This window comes from Pelobates fuscus, chromosome 2 (genome assembly GCF_036172605.1).
Source record: "Pelobates fuscus isolate aPelFus1 chromosome 2, aPelFus1.pri, whole genome shotgun sequence".
Classification (NCBI taxonomy): Eukaryota; Metazoa; Chordata; class Amphibia; order Anura; family Pelobatidae; genus Pelobates; species Pelobates fuscus.
In genome coordinates, this window is record NC_086318.1 from 250,588,582 (window position 1) to 250,603,401 (window position 14,820).

General features: G+C 46.3%; 1 protein-coding gene across 1 annotated transcript in view; it reads right to left on the reverse strand.

The window, feature by feature from the left end:
- PLG (plasminogen) overlaps window positions 1-14,820 on the reverse strand; it is a 131,910-nt gene that overhangs the window by 85,463 nt on the left and 31,627 nt on the right. Inside the window, exons 4-5 of the mRNA XM_063443337.1 lie at window positions 13,341-13,455; window positions 2,480-2,619 (exon numbers count right to left, since the gene is read on the reverse strand). Coding sequence (XP_063299407.1) covers window positions 2,480-2,619; window positions 13,341-13,455 — 255 coding nt within the window. The remainder of the gene's footprint in view (window positions 1-2,479; window positions 2,620-13,340; window positions 13,456-14,820) is intronic.

Genomic DNA, 14,820 nt, shown 5'->3' on the forward strand with positions numbered 1-14,820 from the left:
AGATATGTGTAACTCTTCCGAGTGGCAAGGAGCCACCCATATGGTCTCAAATCCATTAAAACCACACATCCAGTCCTTTAAGGACATGATGGCCATCGCTAACCCCACCTTTGAAGATACCATGGCCGCTGAAACAGGTTTTAATGATGTTAATCTATGGTTAGAATGGATGAAATATAATGCCAACAAGCATAACAAAACCGCATGCTATGTGTGTGGCGGTGCCCGGCCTCACCTGGGCACCGTGCCTTTAACCCTGCCAGTAGATATAGAAGAATGTGTTTTGAGTCTTTTCGCCTATCACTACGATTTCAACAGGTCCATATGTAAAGCATGGACAGTAGAGTATCCTCTTCTAGCCAAGGATGTCAAACCCCCAGATGGTATTACAGTATATAAAGGTAATTACACTTGTTATGCTAATTATGATGGAATTGGTAAATTCTTGGGTAACTTCTCTGTGCTACCTACAGAAATGTCTCCATGAACTTGTTGCAGTTCCATACTAGGTCATTAGGGGATATTTACTGGTTGTGTGGGGATTTACAGCTAAGATCCAGAATGGACAAGGAATGGTGGGGGGAGTGTACTTTGGCTAAAGCCATTATGCCTATACACATTATCTCTGACACACACACCAACACCCATGAGTCCAAACACACCCCAGCCAAGGTTAAGCGCGAAGCCCCAGTAAAAGGAAGTTTTGATCCTCACATTTATATTGATGCCATTGGGGTGCCTAGGGGGGTGCCCAATGAATTTAAAGCAAGAGATGAAGTTGCTGCAGGATTTGAATCACTTTTTACCATAGTTACCGCAAACAAGAATTTGAATTGGATAAATTACATTTATTATAACCAACAGCGCTTTGTTAATTACACCAGGGATGCCCTTCAAGGATTAGCCGAACAGTTGCAGGCAACATCCCAAATGGCCTTCCAGAATAGAATGGCCTTAGATATGATTCTAGCCGAAAAAGGAGGGGTATGTAAAATTTTGCCCGACACCATGACATGTTGTACTTACATCCCAGAAAACACAGGCCCTAATGGTAAAGTTACCTTAGCCATAGAGAAATTGAATGAACTCTTTGAAGAGTTAAAGAGGAATTCTGGGATAAAAGATCCCTGGGACAGATGGTTTGGTTGGATGACAGGATGGCAAAAAGCTTTAATGCATATTGGTATAGCAATACTAATTTTTCTTTTTATCTTTGCTCTTCTCGTTTGTTGTGTCCTCCCTTGTCTGAGAAAATCCCTCATGAAGACTGTAGACCAAGCGGCACCCACTTTCACACATCTCGAAGTTGATGACCAAGATTTCCAAGATCTCAACTCACCCTGTATACCGCTGCAAACTATCCCTTTTGTTGATAAAGTGCGAGAGTTCTAGGAAGGGACCAGCTTAGGGACAGCATCTGTCAGTGAATGGTAAAGACCCCGTGTGGAGAAGTGGTGGACAAGCCACCATGGGCCACCCATGGGAGTGAAGTGTTCTAGAGCCATGCTGACGATGAGTTAGCCTATTAGGGTCAGAGTAAGGGACAGAGTTGCACTTTGCATTAACACCTAGCTAGCGGCCACGGGGTTTCTGTGCCTTTGGGCTAACACGTCTTCTGGTATTAACAAATAAAGTTTATCTCTTAGAATCTAACATTTCATAGGGGGGACTGATGTAGAATTATTAAAAATCTTTATTGAACTTTTATTGAATTATTGTACTAACTCCATTTTAACCTCACACTGTGACAGTCCCTCCATTTTGTCCTCATTACCTGACAGATTCTCCATTTTAAACTACATTACATGACAGAATTTCCCAGCTACATTTAATACAATGAACAGAGACTGTATTTTCTATAAAGACATGACTAACCCAGGAATTGCTAAATCTCCTGTAATTTGCAACATAGTGTAATCTGAAGGCCATGAGAACACTGTACTAATGAAATGTTCTATTCATAAGAGAACCTTGCACCTGATCACAAGACTGACATCACTAACTACGTAAAATGACGCCCAAGCCCCCCTTTCCACCGAGTAAACCTCATGCTGGGAAAGATGGCGCTTGAGCCATCCGTCCACACCCATGTCCAGAACAATACCACCTCTCGGTGGGTGGACACTTAGCTAACCACTTAGTTTTTGAGCCAATTAATCATATTGATGGGTGGACACTAACACAGACACGTAACAATTAATCCAATTAACGATGTTTATTTACTGATATCTCGATAATCAATGATGATGCAAAATCCCCCTTAAAAGGGCCTGCGAGCCCGCTCTTGTTGCACTTGCCAATAAATTTCCTCGAAGTTATTTTAACCTGAACTCCGTGTGTCAGTCTGAATTACTTGTGCGTATACGCAATCTAATTTTCTCTAATTTGGACAGGAACAGATAGACATTTAAACATCTTTGTTTATTTCTAAATTACACTATAACAATATTATGGGGAAATTATCCAGACCTCTACTAACCTTCACACTGAGGAATTTTGCAGTATTCAAACCTAGTGGCAGGATCTGTAGTATAACACCACGGTCCATTGGCGTCTCCATCTGGATTGCGACAAAAATTTGCCTCTAAGCCAGCATTAGGAAACCTTGCAGGTGTAATGCTGAAAATTAAGTAGTTTGCAAAACAATCGAAATTAAGAAATGAAACTGTACAAAATAATTTTGAGGAAACAGGAACATAGACTTTACACAGCTTATCACTACCAAGATGACTTGTATTAGTAAAAGATCAATAGGCTTCAGTATTCAAGAGTTGCTATTTTCTGCAAAAAACGTAATGCTTAAATCTATATATAGAATTATGAGCATAATTCCATATACCTTAGAATACCATACAGGGAAATAAATTGTTGCTAATAATAATTAGAATGACAAAATTAAAGAGTTGTTGCAAATAAGAATTAAAATGTCAAAATTAAAGAGACTATAGACACCAAAACAACTTTTAGCTTAGTGAGACAATTTTGGTGTATTGATCATGCCTCTAAAGTCTCACTGCTCCATTCTATGCCATTTAGGAGTTAATTAATGATTGGCACAGCCTGCATGAAAACAAAATGGTTTCATTTTTCAATCAGATGTTAACTTACTTCTAAGATTTTTATCTCCTGCTTTGTAAATTGAACTTCAGTTACCTACAGGAGGCCCCTGCCAGGTCTAACAAGCTACTAACATAGCAGGAGATAAGAAATTCTAAATTAAATAGACTTTGGAAAAAGGTAAGTGTAAACATTAGATGACTCTTTACAGGAAGTATTTAGGAAGGATGTGTAAGTCACATACAGGGAGGTGTGACTAAGGCTGCATAAACAAAGTGACCTAACTCCTAAATAGGGATATGCATGGGCAAAAAATTAGGTTTGGTTTGGTTGGGAAGTTTGGGTAAGAAAAAAAAATAGTCTGCTTCGTCAATTTGGACTAATGGCATTCGGTTCGGTTCGGCACTTCCGAAATTTGGGACTTCGGCAATTCAGTTTGGTTCAGCACTTCGCAATTCAGAAATTCGACAATTTAGAAATTAGAATTTCGGTCATTCGTAAGCATCCCAATGTCCAAATTGCACAAAATGTGTCCGAATGTACATTCTGAATGAAACGAATTGCTAAATGGCATATAATTGAGCAGTGAGACTGCAGGGGAATTATGTATACAGATGCTCCTCACTTACCAACCGAATTCCGTTCTTATGACCTGGTCGTAAAACGAATTGGTCGGTAAATGAGGCGCATGCACACCAGTGCAGGTCTATGTTCAGGGAAATTTACCCGAACATAGAAAAGCATCATGAATCCCCACGCTAGAGAGATAGTCGTAAGTGCGAGCCATCGCAAAACAGGTAGATCGCAAAGCATGGACCACCTGTACATCAAAACTGCATCATTAAGCTAAAGTTGTTTTTGTGTCTATAGTGTCCCTCTAAGTAAAAATAGCTAGGCTTTGACTATAGCTGTGTTAGAAAATGGTTTCATATCAGCTGCTTTGGCCTACATGTTACTGTGATGGTAGCAGGGAGCAAGAGGGAACTTTACAAAGGTTCCTAAATTGTTCTTATATTTTAGTCACCCTGTGCCCATTATAGGTGTGTATAATATAATTGGTTGTGGTTAAATGTTTTGTTGGTTGTGGTTAAATGTTTTGTTTGCTCTCCTGTCCTGCTGATGCTTGCTACCCACAAGGTGGATTTGGCTGTGGAGCCTTTACAGCACCCTCTGTGGGTAGCAACAGCTATATGCACTACCTGAATAGCAAAAATTCTTAATTTGCATAGTCAGGTAGATTTGCATATTGCTAAGTCTGCAGGCCGGAGATATATTTTGTGTTCATTATTGTCTTCCCCACCCCTTTATAAAGAATTAAACTGTTAATAGCTCCTGACTGATTCCTCTTCTGCAACTGTCACTAGTCTAATACTATCCTTACCTTTTTGTGTCATTTTACCCCACTCCCTCTAGCATGTAAGCTCATTGAGCAGGGCCCTCAACCCCTCTGTTCCTGTGTTTCCAATTGGTCTGGTTATAACTACATGTCTGGATTCCGGGCGTGGCTTGGATGCCGAGGAAGATGGCCGCGTGAACCCGGAGCTCCCCGCAAGGCTCCCAGCACAACCTCGCCCAGAGCACACAATTGCCACGAAAATGGGCAAATCACAACGGACAACACACACCTCAAAGCCAGCGGACACCCCGAGGGGCACCTCGAACCTGTCCATGCAGCGGTACCTATCGACCCCGGCAGACCGCGAGGCACAGGCCTCTGACGACTCCCCATCATCGCCCTCCCTGTGCGGAGAGGAGACCCTCACCGAGGCACCAACACCACACCCCGCCGAAACACACCCGGAATGGATGAACATTCTCCGAAGTCTACCTACTAAAGCGGACCTCGCAGAGGCGAACAATGCTCTCCGCGCCTCCAAGGTAGAAATACAGGCCATGAGGGAGGAGTTTTGCGGCCTAAGCCAGAGGGTGTCCCAACTCGAGGCGGACTGCGACCACATGCAAGCGGCGCAGTCTGCCAACACAGAGACCCTGCAGCTAACAGTACAACGCATACAACAAATTGCGTACCACCTAGAAGACCTTGACAATAGAGGGAGGAGGCAAAACATCAGGATACGAGGAATCCCTGAAGAGGTGGATGACACCACACCTATACAGTCTACCCTGCTGGAAATATTCAATAACCTGCTGGGCCGCATGCCTCAGGAACCAATAGACCTGGTGCGAGCTCATAGGGCACTTAGACCGAAAGGACCACCAGGAAGTTTACCCAGAGACACAATCTGCTGCCTGGCGAGTTACCAAACAAAAGAGGAGATACTGCGCAGAGCCAGAGAAGCAGACAAGGTATTGCTGGGTGCCAAAGAGATCCAACTGTTTCCAGACTTGTCCCCCACCACCCTGGCCTACCGTAGGGCTCTGCACCCATTCACTAGGCAACTCCAGGCCAACAGAATTAAGTACCGATGGTGCTTCCCGAATGGACTACAGGTGCACACCACAAAAGAGCCATATATGGTGAAAGAACGGGCTGACATGGAGGCCCTGGGAAGGGAGCTGAACATCACGCCGGCCCCGCTACAATGGCCGGATCCCCTAACCTTATATACACCTGTTCCAAATCCGAGACCGCAAGGTGCAGGCAGCCAGATCCCGCGAACCACCCGTCAGCAAGCTACGGGCTGAGAGGCCTGTGAGGAGCGGAGGTACCAGCCAGCATCCAACAATGAGACCAGTTGAGACAGCAACGCCACCTGGGGGGGCCCCTTCCCCTGCCCCACTGCACCCTAACCGGACATGAACGAGACCAGCCAACACCCCACAAATGGACACAGCCACATTATCAGAGGATATGACTTTGACCTGAAAGGCCATATTGTGGGCCAAAGAACAGACACTCCCTGACACAGGACTAACATGGACACGACTCCACCGTCCCCCAACCGTCCCTGAAAACGCAAACTGGTGATCCAGATCCACTGCACGCACCACGGCCCGGGACCCGAGATCCGGAGACTTCTGGACGGACGGAAATAACCGCAAGTATTCGATACACCTGACCGACAGGTCAGAGAGACTTTGGGTACTTTACCACGATCACACTCCCATAAGGGATATTGCTTATAAGTACTGGAGAGAGGAGGGAGGGCAGGGTATGGGATGGTAAAAGTGCATGCAATGTGTTTCTTAATACCGGGAGAGGGAAGGGAGGCTGGTGAATGACCGGCGCGGGCAACCGCTCCCCCCCGAAGGGCCTAGTGACGACCTACCCAGGAGCAGGCCGGGGGACGGGGGCCCGTGCCGCTCAGACGCCCAGGGGGTGAAGAGAGGGGTAAGGAAAGAGGTCAGGGTAATAACACCGGGACGCACCATCATTATGGGATATGTAGCACTAGCCGACCGGATAGGGAAGAAATGGACAGACCCCCGTACCCTGCCCCCACGTAACACGAACGTAACTCAACTGACGGACATACACGCAGACATGGGGAACCGGAGGGGGGAAGGTCGGGGAGAGAACACATCAGCCCTTGCTCACATCCGTGAGAGCGAATGGGGACGCATACCAACGCACATATCGACACAATGGACTATACCCAAGGGGACAGACAGGCGGGCAAGACTGTGAATGCATGGGGGAGAGGGGTGGGGACCCAGGGGCATGAAACTGCGAGTGAAGGAGCTGGCTGACCTCTGTAAACAGGGATACACAGAGGGGCTCACCCTTGAACTGGGCTGAGCCAAAGGGGTTATACGCAAAAGTTACTGTTTTAATATGTTAATGTAGAGGTTTTACTGTATGTTCCATGTTATAATATACTGAGTCAGTTACAACTGACCCAACGTCATACCACGAGCTTGAGGCGAGGACACAAAGCACGCATACAATCACATGGAGCCCCAAAGGGGACGACAAGGGACACAGACTGAGGTAAGAGAAGGGGGTGCATCCCACACCCAGTCAACTACACATTGACGAGGCCGAAAACCTCGGCTTTCCTTCTACTCCCACACGGGAGAAGCGCCAATTTAAGGGGACCGACATAAAAGACCCAGGAGCGAGAGGGTCCACACGGTCACCTAGACGCGAATTCCCTGACGCCGTAGAGACGGCGGATAACACAGCTAACACACACTCATATTCCCTAGACACCACTCCCCTCCCAACCCATAGCAGCCGGGGATCAGGACCCGCTGGGGCAGGTCCTAATATGACACTAACGCCTGCCTACCTCACGTTGATCTCCATCAACGCTCGGGGCTTGAACAAACCTGAAAAAAGGTCAACAGCCTTGAGAGACTTTCACGCCGCTAGGGCATCAATCATTTTCATCCAAGGGACGCACTTTAAGGAGGGAGTCAGGCCGAAGCTGCTCGACCACCACTACCCCACGGGCTATTTCAGTGACTATCACGGGGGCAAGGCACGAGGCTAGGCGATTCTCATGCACAGGCTAGTCCCCTTTCGGGAACAGGGGCTACTGACTGACCGGGAAGGTAGATACATACTCCTGAAGGGCACGATAGCTGGACAACTGTACACCTTCGCTAACATTTATGCCCCCAATCAGAGACACTACAAATTCCTCAAGGGAATCCTCCGCAAGATACAGGGGTTCACGGAGGGTATACTGAATAGGGGGCGATTTCAACATGGCACTAGACCCGAAATGGGACACATCCACCGGCACCACCCACATTCCGACTCAACACTTGACCGCTCTCAAACAACTCCTATTCAAACACAAGCTGACAGACAGTTGGAGGGCCCACCACCCAGACGAGAGGGATTATACATTCTTCTCACATCCCCATAACTCATACCCTAGAATTGACTATTTTCTGCTAACACACTACCACCTCCCTCTCGTCTTACAAGTGGAACACGGCACGGCCACATGATCGGACCACGCCCCTGTGACGCTCACAATCGCGTCCCCACTATACAGACCAAGAGTTGCCAAGTGGCGACTCAACGAATATCTACTCGCTGTGCCAGAAGTAAGATCAGACATCGGAGCTACCCTCCGAGAATATTTCGACTTTAACACATCATCCCAAACGTCCCCGACGATTAGGTGGGAGGCACACAAGAGCGTGATCAGGGGACACTTTATACAAAAAAGCTCTATACTTAAACGACAACGAGAGGCGAGAGGCGGCCATGGCAGACATACTGACGAAAATACAAGAGACGGACAACCAAAATAAAACCAATCAGTCACCCGAACTACAGACCCAACTGCTCTCCCTGCGCAGAGATCTGACCAAACTACTCCAGACGAGACACCATAGGGACGCGCTACGACATAAAGCGTTCTTCGCACTGCATTGCAACAAGAGTGGGAAACTCTTGGCGAGAATGCTAGCCAAACGCCGACAACTAACATACATAGATCGCATTAGAGACAGTACACACACATTACACAGACTACCCCAAAAGATACAGAAATCAATCAGGGCGTACTACGCCAAACTATACACGCTCCCACGACCGCACACACAACACGCAGACGAACGCCTCACAGACTCGATCACCAAATACCTACAATTACACTCGACGCCCACACTAGACAAAGCTGTGGCAGAGCTCCTAGACGAAGAGATAACGCTAGAGGAACTGACTACAGCAGTAAAGCAGATGAAACCGTGCAAGAGCCCGGGCCCAGATGGCCTGCCGCTTTGCTACTATAAGGCATACGCCGACGTCCTATACACCCCACTAGTATTGACGTTTAATGCTATAAAGGAGGGCCACCAATTCCCCAAGCAATCCCTGGCGGCACACATTACGATCATCCCTAAGGATGGTAAAGACGGAGAGCAGTGCGGAAGCCACCGCCCTATATCGCTCATAAACTGTGATCTCAAACTTTTAGCTAAAATACTGGCAAACCGAATACAAACACACGTGCCCATGCTAGTACACCCAGACCAGGTAGGATTTGTGATGGGGCGTGAAGCGCGGGAGAACACCATGCGCACCCTCACAGTAATGCATCGCGGTAGACGAACCCCGGGAGGCCTTCTCCTGCTATCCACGGACGCAGAGAAGGCCTTCGATAGGGTGGGATGGAAATACCTGCTCCACACTCTCACGCACATGGGCCTGGGACCTGGGCTTCGGGGGTGGATAGAAGCACTATACTCACAGCCCTCAGCACAGGTGATCGTGAACGGTGCCCTATCGGAGCCGTTTGACATACAAAACGGCACGTGGCAGGGGTGCCCTCTGTCCCCGATCCTTTTCGTCCTAGCCCTTGAGCCACTGCTGGTGGCCATTAGGAACAATCCGGACATACAAGGGATGCAACTAGGGACGACACACCACAAAATCGCGGCGTACGCGGATGACCTCTTATTCTATGTGACCAACCCAGAAATATCCCTCCCAAACATATTGAAATAATTTCAGGAATTTGGATACCTCTCCAACCTCAAAATAAACCTGAGCAAGTCATTCATACTGAATGTCTCCATTCCAGAGCGCAGGGCGGAACCACTACGCCAAAGTTACACTTTCCACTGGGCGACCCATAAAATTAAATACCTAGGCATATGGCTAACAAAAAGAGAGGGGAACATGTTCAGGGACAATTTCACCACCATGCAGACGAAAATGCGCACGGACATGCAAGAGTGGGCATACCCACATATCTCCTGGCTGGGTAGGATACAGGTGGTGAAGATGAACTTTCTCCCTCGCCTTCTCTACCTGTTCCAAACTATTCCCATAGCAATCCCTCGCTCCTTCTTCACCTCACTGCGCACGGCCCTAGGATAATACGTATGGGGCGGGAAGCACCCTAGACTCCGTCATGCACTGCAAAAGACAGGGGCGGACTGGCCTTGCCAGATTTCACCCTCTACTACAAGGCATGCCACTTCCTGCGAATACTAGAGTGGTTTAAGGCAGGGACCCATAAACTGTGGAAACAGGCAGAGGAACATATAGCGGGCATACCGATCACAGTCTTGCCATGGCTGCCTCCGGAGGCCTCAACAGGTGATGCGAAACAGTCCCTTTACACTAGAGCAACGCTACAGGTATGGAACCGCACGAAAGGGAGACACGGCTTGTCCACATACCCGACCCCCTTATTACCACTCACGCACAACTCGACCTTCCCACCAGGCCTAGACCCAAGAGCATTCAGAGACCTAATACGTGATCCAATACCCAGACTTAAACATGTGTACACGACCGCAGGCATCAAGACACTAGATGACCTGCAGGGAACAGTAGAACACACCCTCTTGACGCAACTAAAATACAAACAAATCCACAGCAACACAGCCACACTCCCCCAAGGACTGGTATTGACCCGGGCAACCACCGCCTTTGAGAACCTCTGTTTGGACCCGAACCCACTGGCACACGGGGTTTCCACCTTATACACCTTGCTACTAACACTCACACCCACGGAACAACCAAGATTCTATGGGAAATGGGAGGCGGCACTAGGCCACACACTAGACAAGGAAGACTGGGAGAAAATATGTTATCTTACTCACCACTGCTCCAGTTTTAGTAAAACACAAGAGACGGCCTATAAGCTGTTGACACAGTGGTACTATACCCCTGAGAACCTACACACGCAAATCCCATCACACTCCCCACAGTGTTGGCAATGCGTGGAGGACGAGGGCACCCTCCTACACATATGGTGGGAGTGTAAAAAGATAGCCCCATACTGGGAGGCCATACACAAGATATTGCAACGATTCACAGACGACCCACCACCATTTAACCCAGCAGCCATGCTGCTACACCACACCACGATTCCCAGAACCGCGTACAAGAAATCGCTTACGATACGTATTTTGAACACAGCCAAATCACTGATACCACAGTTCTGGAAACAGCGAGACACCCCCCCCCCCCCTAAAAACATGGCTCACACAAATGGAGGAACTGAGATCCCTCGAAGAACTCCACCATACCGCTAACGACACATTCCAAAAGTACTTAAACACATGGACACACTGGATTCTCCAGACATCCAAACCCGACTTCGCTACTATATTACAAGACACACTCTCCAGTTAGAATGTAGGCACCCTCGGGAGGGGGGGGGCGCAGCCCCTCGACATGGCGGGGTTCTCGTGGCACTGTTGTGCCGTGACCGGGGCCCCCACCACACGCCAGGGCACACACACGGAGCCTAGTCACAAGAACAATTCACACACGTGAGCTGATAGATGATCAAAAGGGGTAGGGGTTTTGGATAGACACACGACTACCCCTCACGGGAACAGGACAGACAGAGGGGGTGCTCATAAGCCCTCCTACCGGACCCCCACTAGCTTAAACGAAACCCATACGATACAGAGGAACGCACGGGGGGGACTCCCACACAACTTGAATACGATAAGACTAATATGCCTCGTCGAGAGACGGACAGGGGGACACTGAGGCCGCGGCTGCTGCGGGACCCTTCCTTTCCCACACACGCACTCCCACACAAAATACTAAAGCGCACACACTCTACACCAGGAACAACACGAGGGACACATGGGCCCGACGGGGCCACAGAATGGTCAACCCGACAGACTGGGCTATTAAACAATAGTTCTTAAATGTCGCAAGAATTAGCCATCAGAGACCGAGCGGTCTCAATCATACACGCACCGACAAACAAATACTGCTACCATTCCAGATCAAGGTCAGGCGGACCACAGACTCAGGACTCACACCTTATGGGCGCTACCTCAGGGGTATAGGGACCTACATGCCCTTACTATCAGGCAATCGAATCACCCGCAAATACCACCTACTGCTTACACCCAGCGGGACCTGCGAGTCCGACATGCAAATAAAGCTTGTGATATAAAGTGACCTGCGAGTCACCACAATAAGCCTGTATGGACCTGCCAAAAGTGCATACCTATATACTGCCCCGGTGAGTTGATGGACAAATCAATGGGACCGGTAAGTCCTGGTTGAATGTCTTGCAACACACGAGGAGGTACACCAGAAAACATGTGTAAGCCAAAACCCAAATAAAACCCATATTTACAAATAGAAAATGAAACGTATATTGCACTTGAGGCCTGCGCGCCAAAAAGCTAACCAACTAACCATGGACCTGCGAGTCCAACACAAATCATAAGGACGTGATCACTCAAACATTTCTCAGTGTTATTAACTTTGTATTTTCAATGATGTCGATTATTTCTTTTTCCTACACTGCTGTAATTTAACCTTGCAAAACGCTGATATGATAAAACATTCAAAACTTTAATAAAAAACAAAATTTACAAAAAAATAAAATAACTACATGTCTGTTCGTCCACCCATTGTAAAGCGGTGCAGAATTTGATGGTGCTATATAAATACCATAATAATAATAATAATAATAATATCATTATGTTAATATAAGTTACTGTATGTTATCTAATGTGATTTGATTGTTTGTATTTTTATTTGTTGTCACCATAAGCCTTGGTTCCGGGATCCCGGCAAGCAACTAGGAGGCGAACTGGGCAGATGTACTATATTGGAGTACAGGAGCTCCGTCACAATTGCCATTTGGATTTTGCAACAATTGCAAGTGAATTATGTCAATCTGTAGCCACTGATGTTTTTGCAATGTCAGTTTATTTCTAGCTGGGACAGGGTGATGTTATGGAAGGAAACTTATCATCTAAATGCTTTTATTGAAAAATAAAAATTATTAAAGGAAGACTCCATGCATCATAACCATTACTCCACTGTACTTTCCCCTGTTACTCCACCCCCCACCACCCAACACCACCACCACCACCACCGTTGAAAGTAGTCAAACTATTTTAGAAAGGCTAAAACTGTTAAAGGAACACTCTGTGCATTGTAACCACTACAGCTCAAACCAGAACTAAACTTCAGTTGAGTGCAGCAATGCGCCTCTAGGCTTTGCTACAGCTTTCTGCCTGCAGAGGAGGCAGCACTTCAAGTTGTGAAATCATTCTTAAATGTATTGACTACTTACCGTGCGACTGTGCCAGGACACACCCAGCATTATATTGACTAAAGTGTGCTGTAGTGGTTATAGTGCCTGTAGTGTTCCTTTAAGGGAATTAGGAAAAAAGTTTCAGTTACATGAAAACTAATTTGATTTACCGTCTATGGTTACTATTGAGCTATTCATGGCCCTGCATAGTTTCTCTAATTGTAAAAAGATCTAGTGGGTTTGATTGGATTTCAATGGCAAAGGTGGCTAGAAAATGTTACAATGACCACTAAAAGGCTTATAAGTCAGATGTATAATTGTGCACAAACTTCTAATGACATAGAATTTTTTTTAAAGTACAAAATATGCTGCTCTATCTGAGGTTCATACTTTGGCAGATGTGGCACCGTTGAAGACCATTCCTGACATGTTTTTCCTGAAGATGTTTTGGCTTCAGTTCCTCTGTAATCCTTGCCATTACCTTGTATGCAGTCTTCAAGAAATTCTATATTAAAAGTGTAAATTAATTTAATAAATAATAAAAAACAAAAAACAATAAAAAAAATGAATGTAATGCGATTTGATTTTCTAAAAATCCAACACCAGTTTACTAAAACTTTGGGGAAATTTTATAATTTTTGACAAACATACTGATGCATACTACATATTGCATAATAATGTGCAAAAAAATTTCCCCATTCAGAATTCATGCCTAAGCCATGGACTCTCCACCACTATATAGTGTACACTACATAGCAAAATGCATAAGAATATACACTCAGTGGGCACTTTTTATATACAAACCTGTACACTTGCTCGTTAAATATATATATTTTGTGAATCATGTGGCAGCAGGTCAGTGCAAAAAAAGCATTCAGTCATCGTTAATAGATTTAGATGTTGTTCAAACCAAACATTGGCATGGGGAATGGGGAAAAAAATTGATCAAAGTGACTTTGACCATGGAATGATTATTCAAACAAGCTGCAATGGTTGACATGTCTCGTTAACAGCTGATCTCTTAAAGGAAAACTCCAGTGCCAGGAAAACAATTTGTTTTCCTGGCACTTGAGGTACCCTCTCCCTCCCACCCCCCAATCCCCGGTTACTGAAGGGGTGAAAACCCCTTCAGTCACTTACCTGAGGCAGCGACGATGTCCCTCGTCGCTGTCTCCTCCTCCGCGCCGCTCCTCCTACTGTCTCTGTCGGCCGGTGGGCGAGGCTGATCCCGCCCACCGGCCGAGGAGACCTAATGCCCATGCGCGGCAATGCCGCGCATGCGCATTAGCGCTCCCCATAGGAAAGCATTTATACAGATTTTAAATGCTTTCCTATGAGGAAATGAGCGACGCTGGAGGTCCTCACACAGCGTGAGGACGTCCAGCGACGCTCTAGCACAGATAATCTGTGCTATGTGTCAGGAAGTGACCTCTAGTGGCTGTCTAGTAGACAGCCACTAGAGGTGGAGTTAACCCTGCAAGGTAATTATTGCAGTTTATAAAAAAACTTCAATAATTACACTTGCAGGGTTAAGAGTAGTGGGAGTTGGCACCCAGACCACTCCAATGAGCAGAAGTGGTCTGGGTGCCTGGAGTGACCCTTTAAGTTTTTCACACATAAAGAGTTCACCGAGAATAAGAAAACAAAAACAATCAGTAAGTGGTCTAAAATACTTTGCTAATTAAGGCCTCAATTTAATAATATTTGCAAGTGATTCAATACTGTCAAAAATCTTTCCAAATAATTTATCAATAGAAGTCACCATTTAAGTATATGGAAATGTTTGAAGATAAATCATTTGAAAAATGTTTCTAGCAGGATTGATTAATTTTGAAAGTTTATGAAACGAGACCTAAATAACTCACTGGAA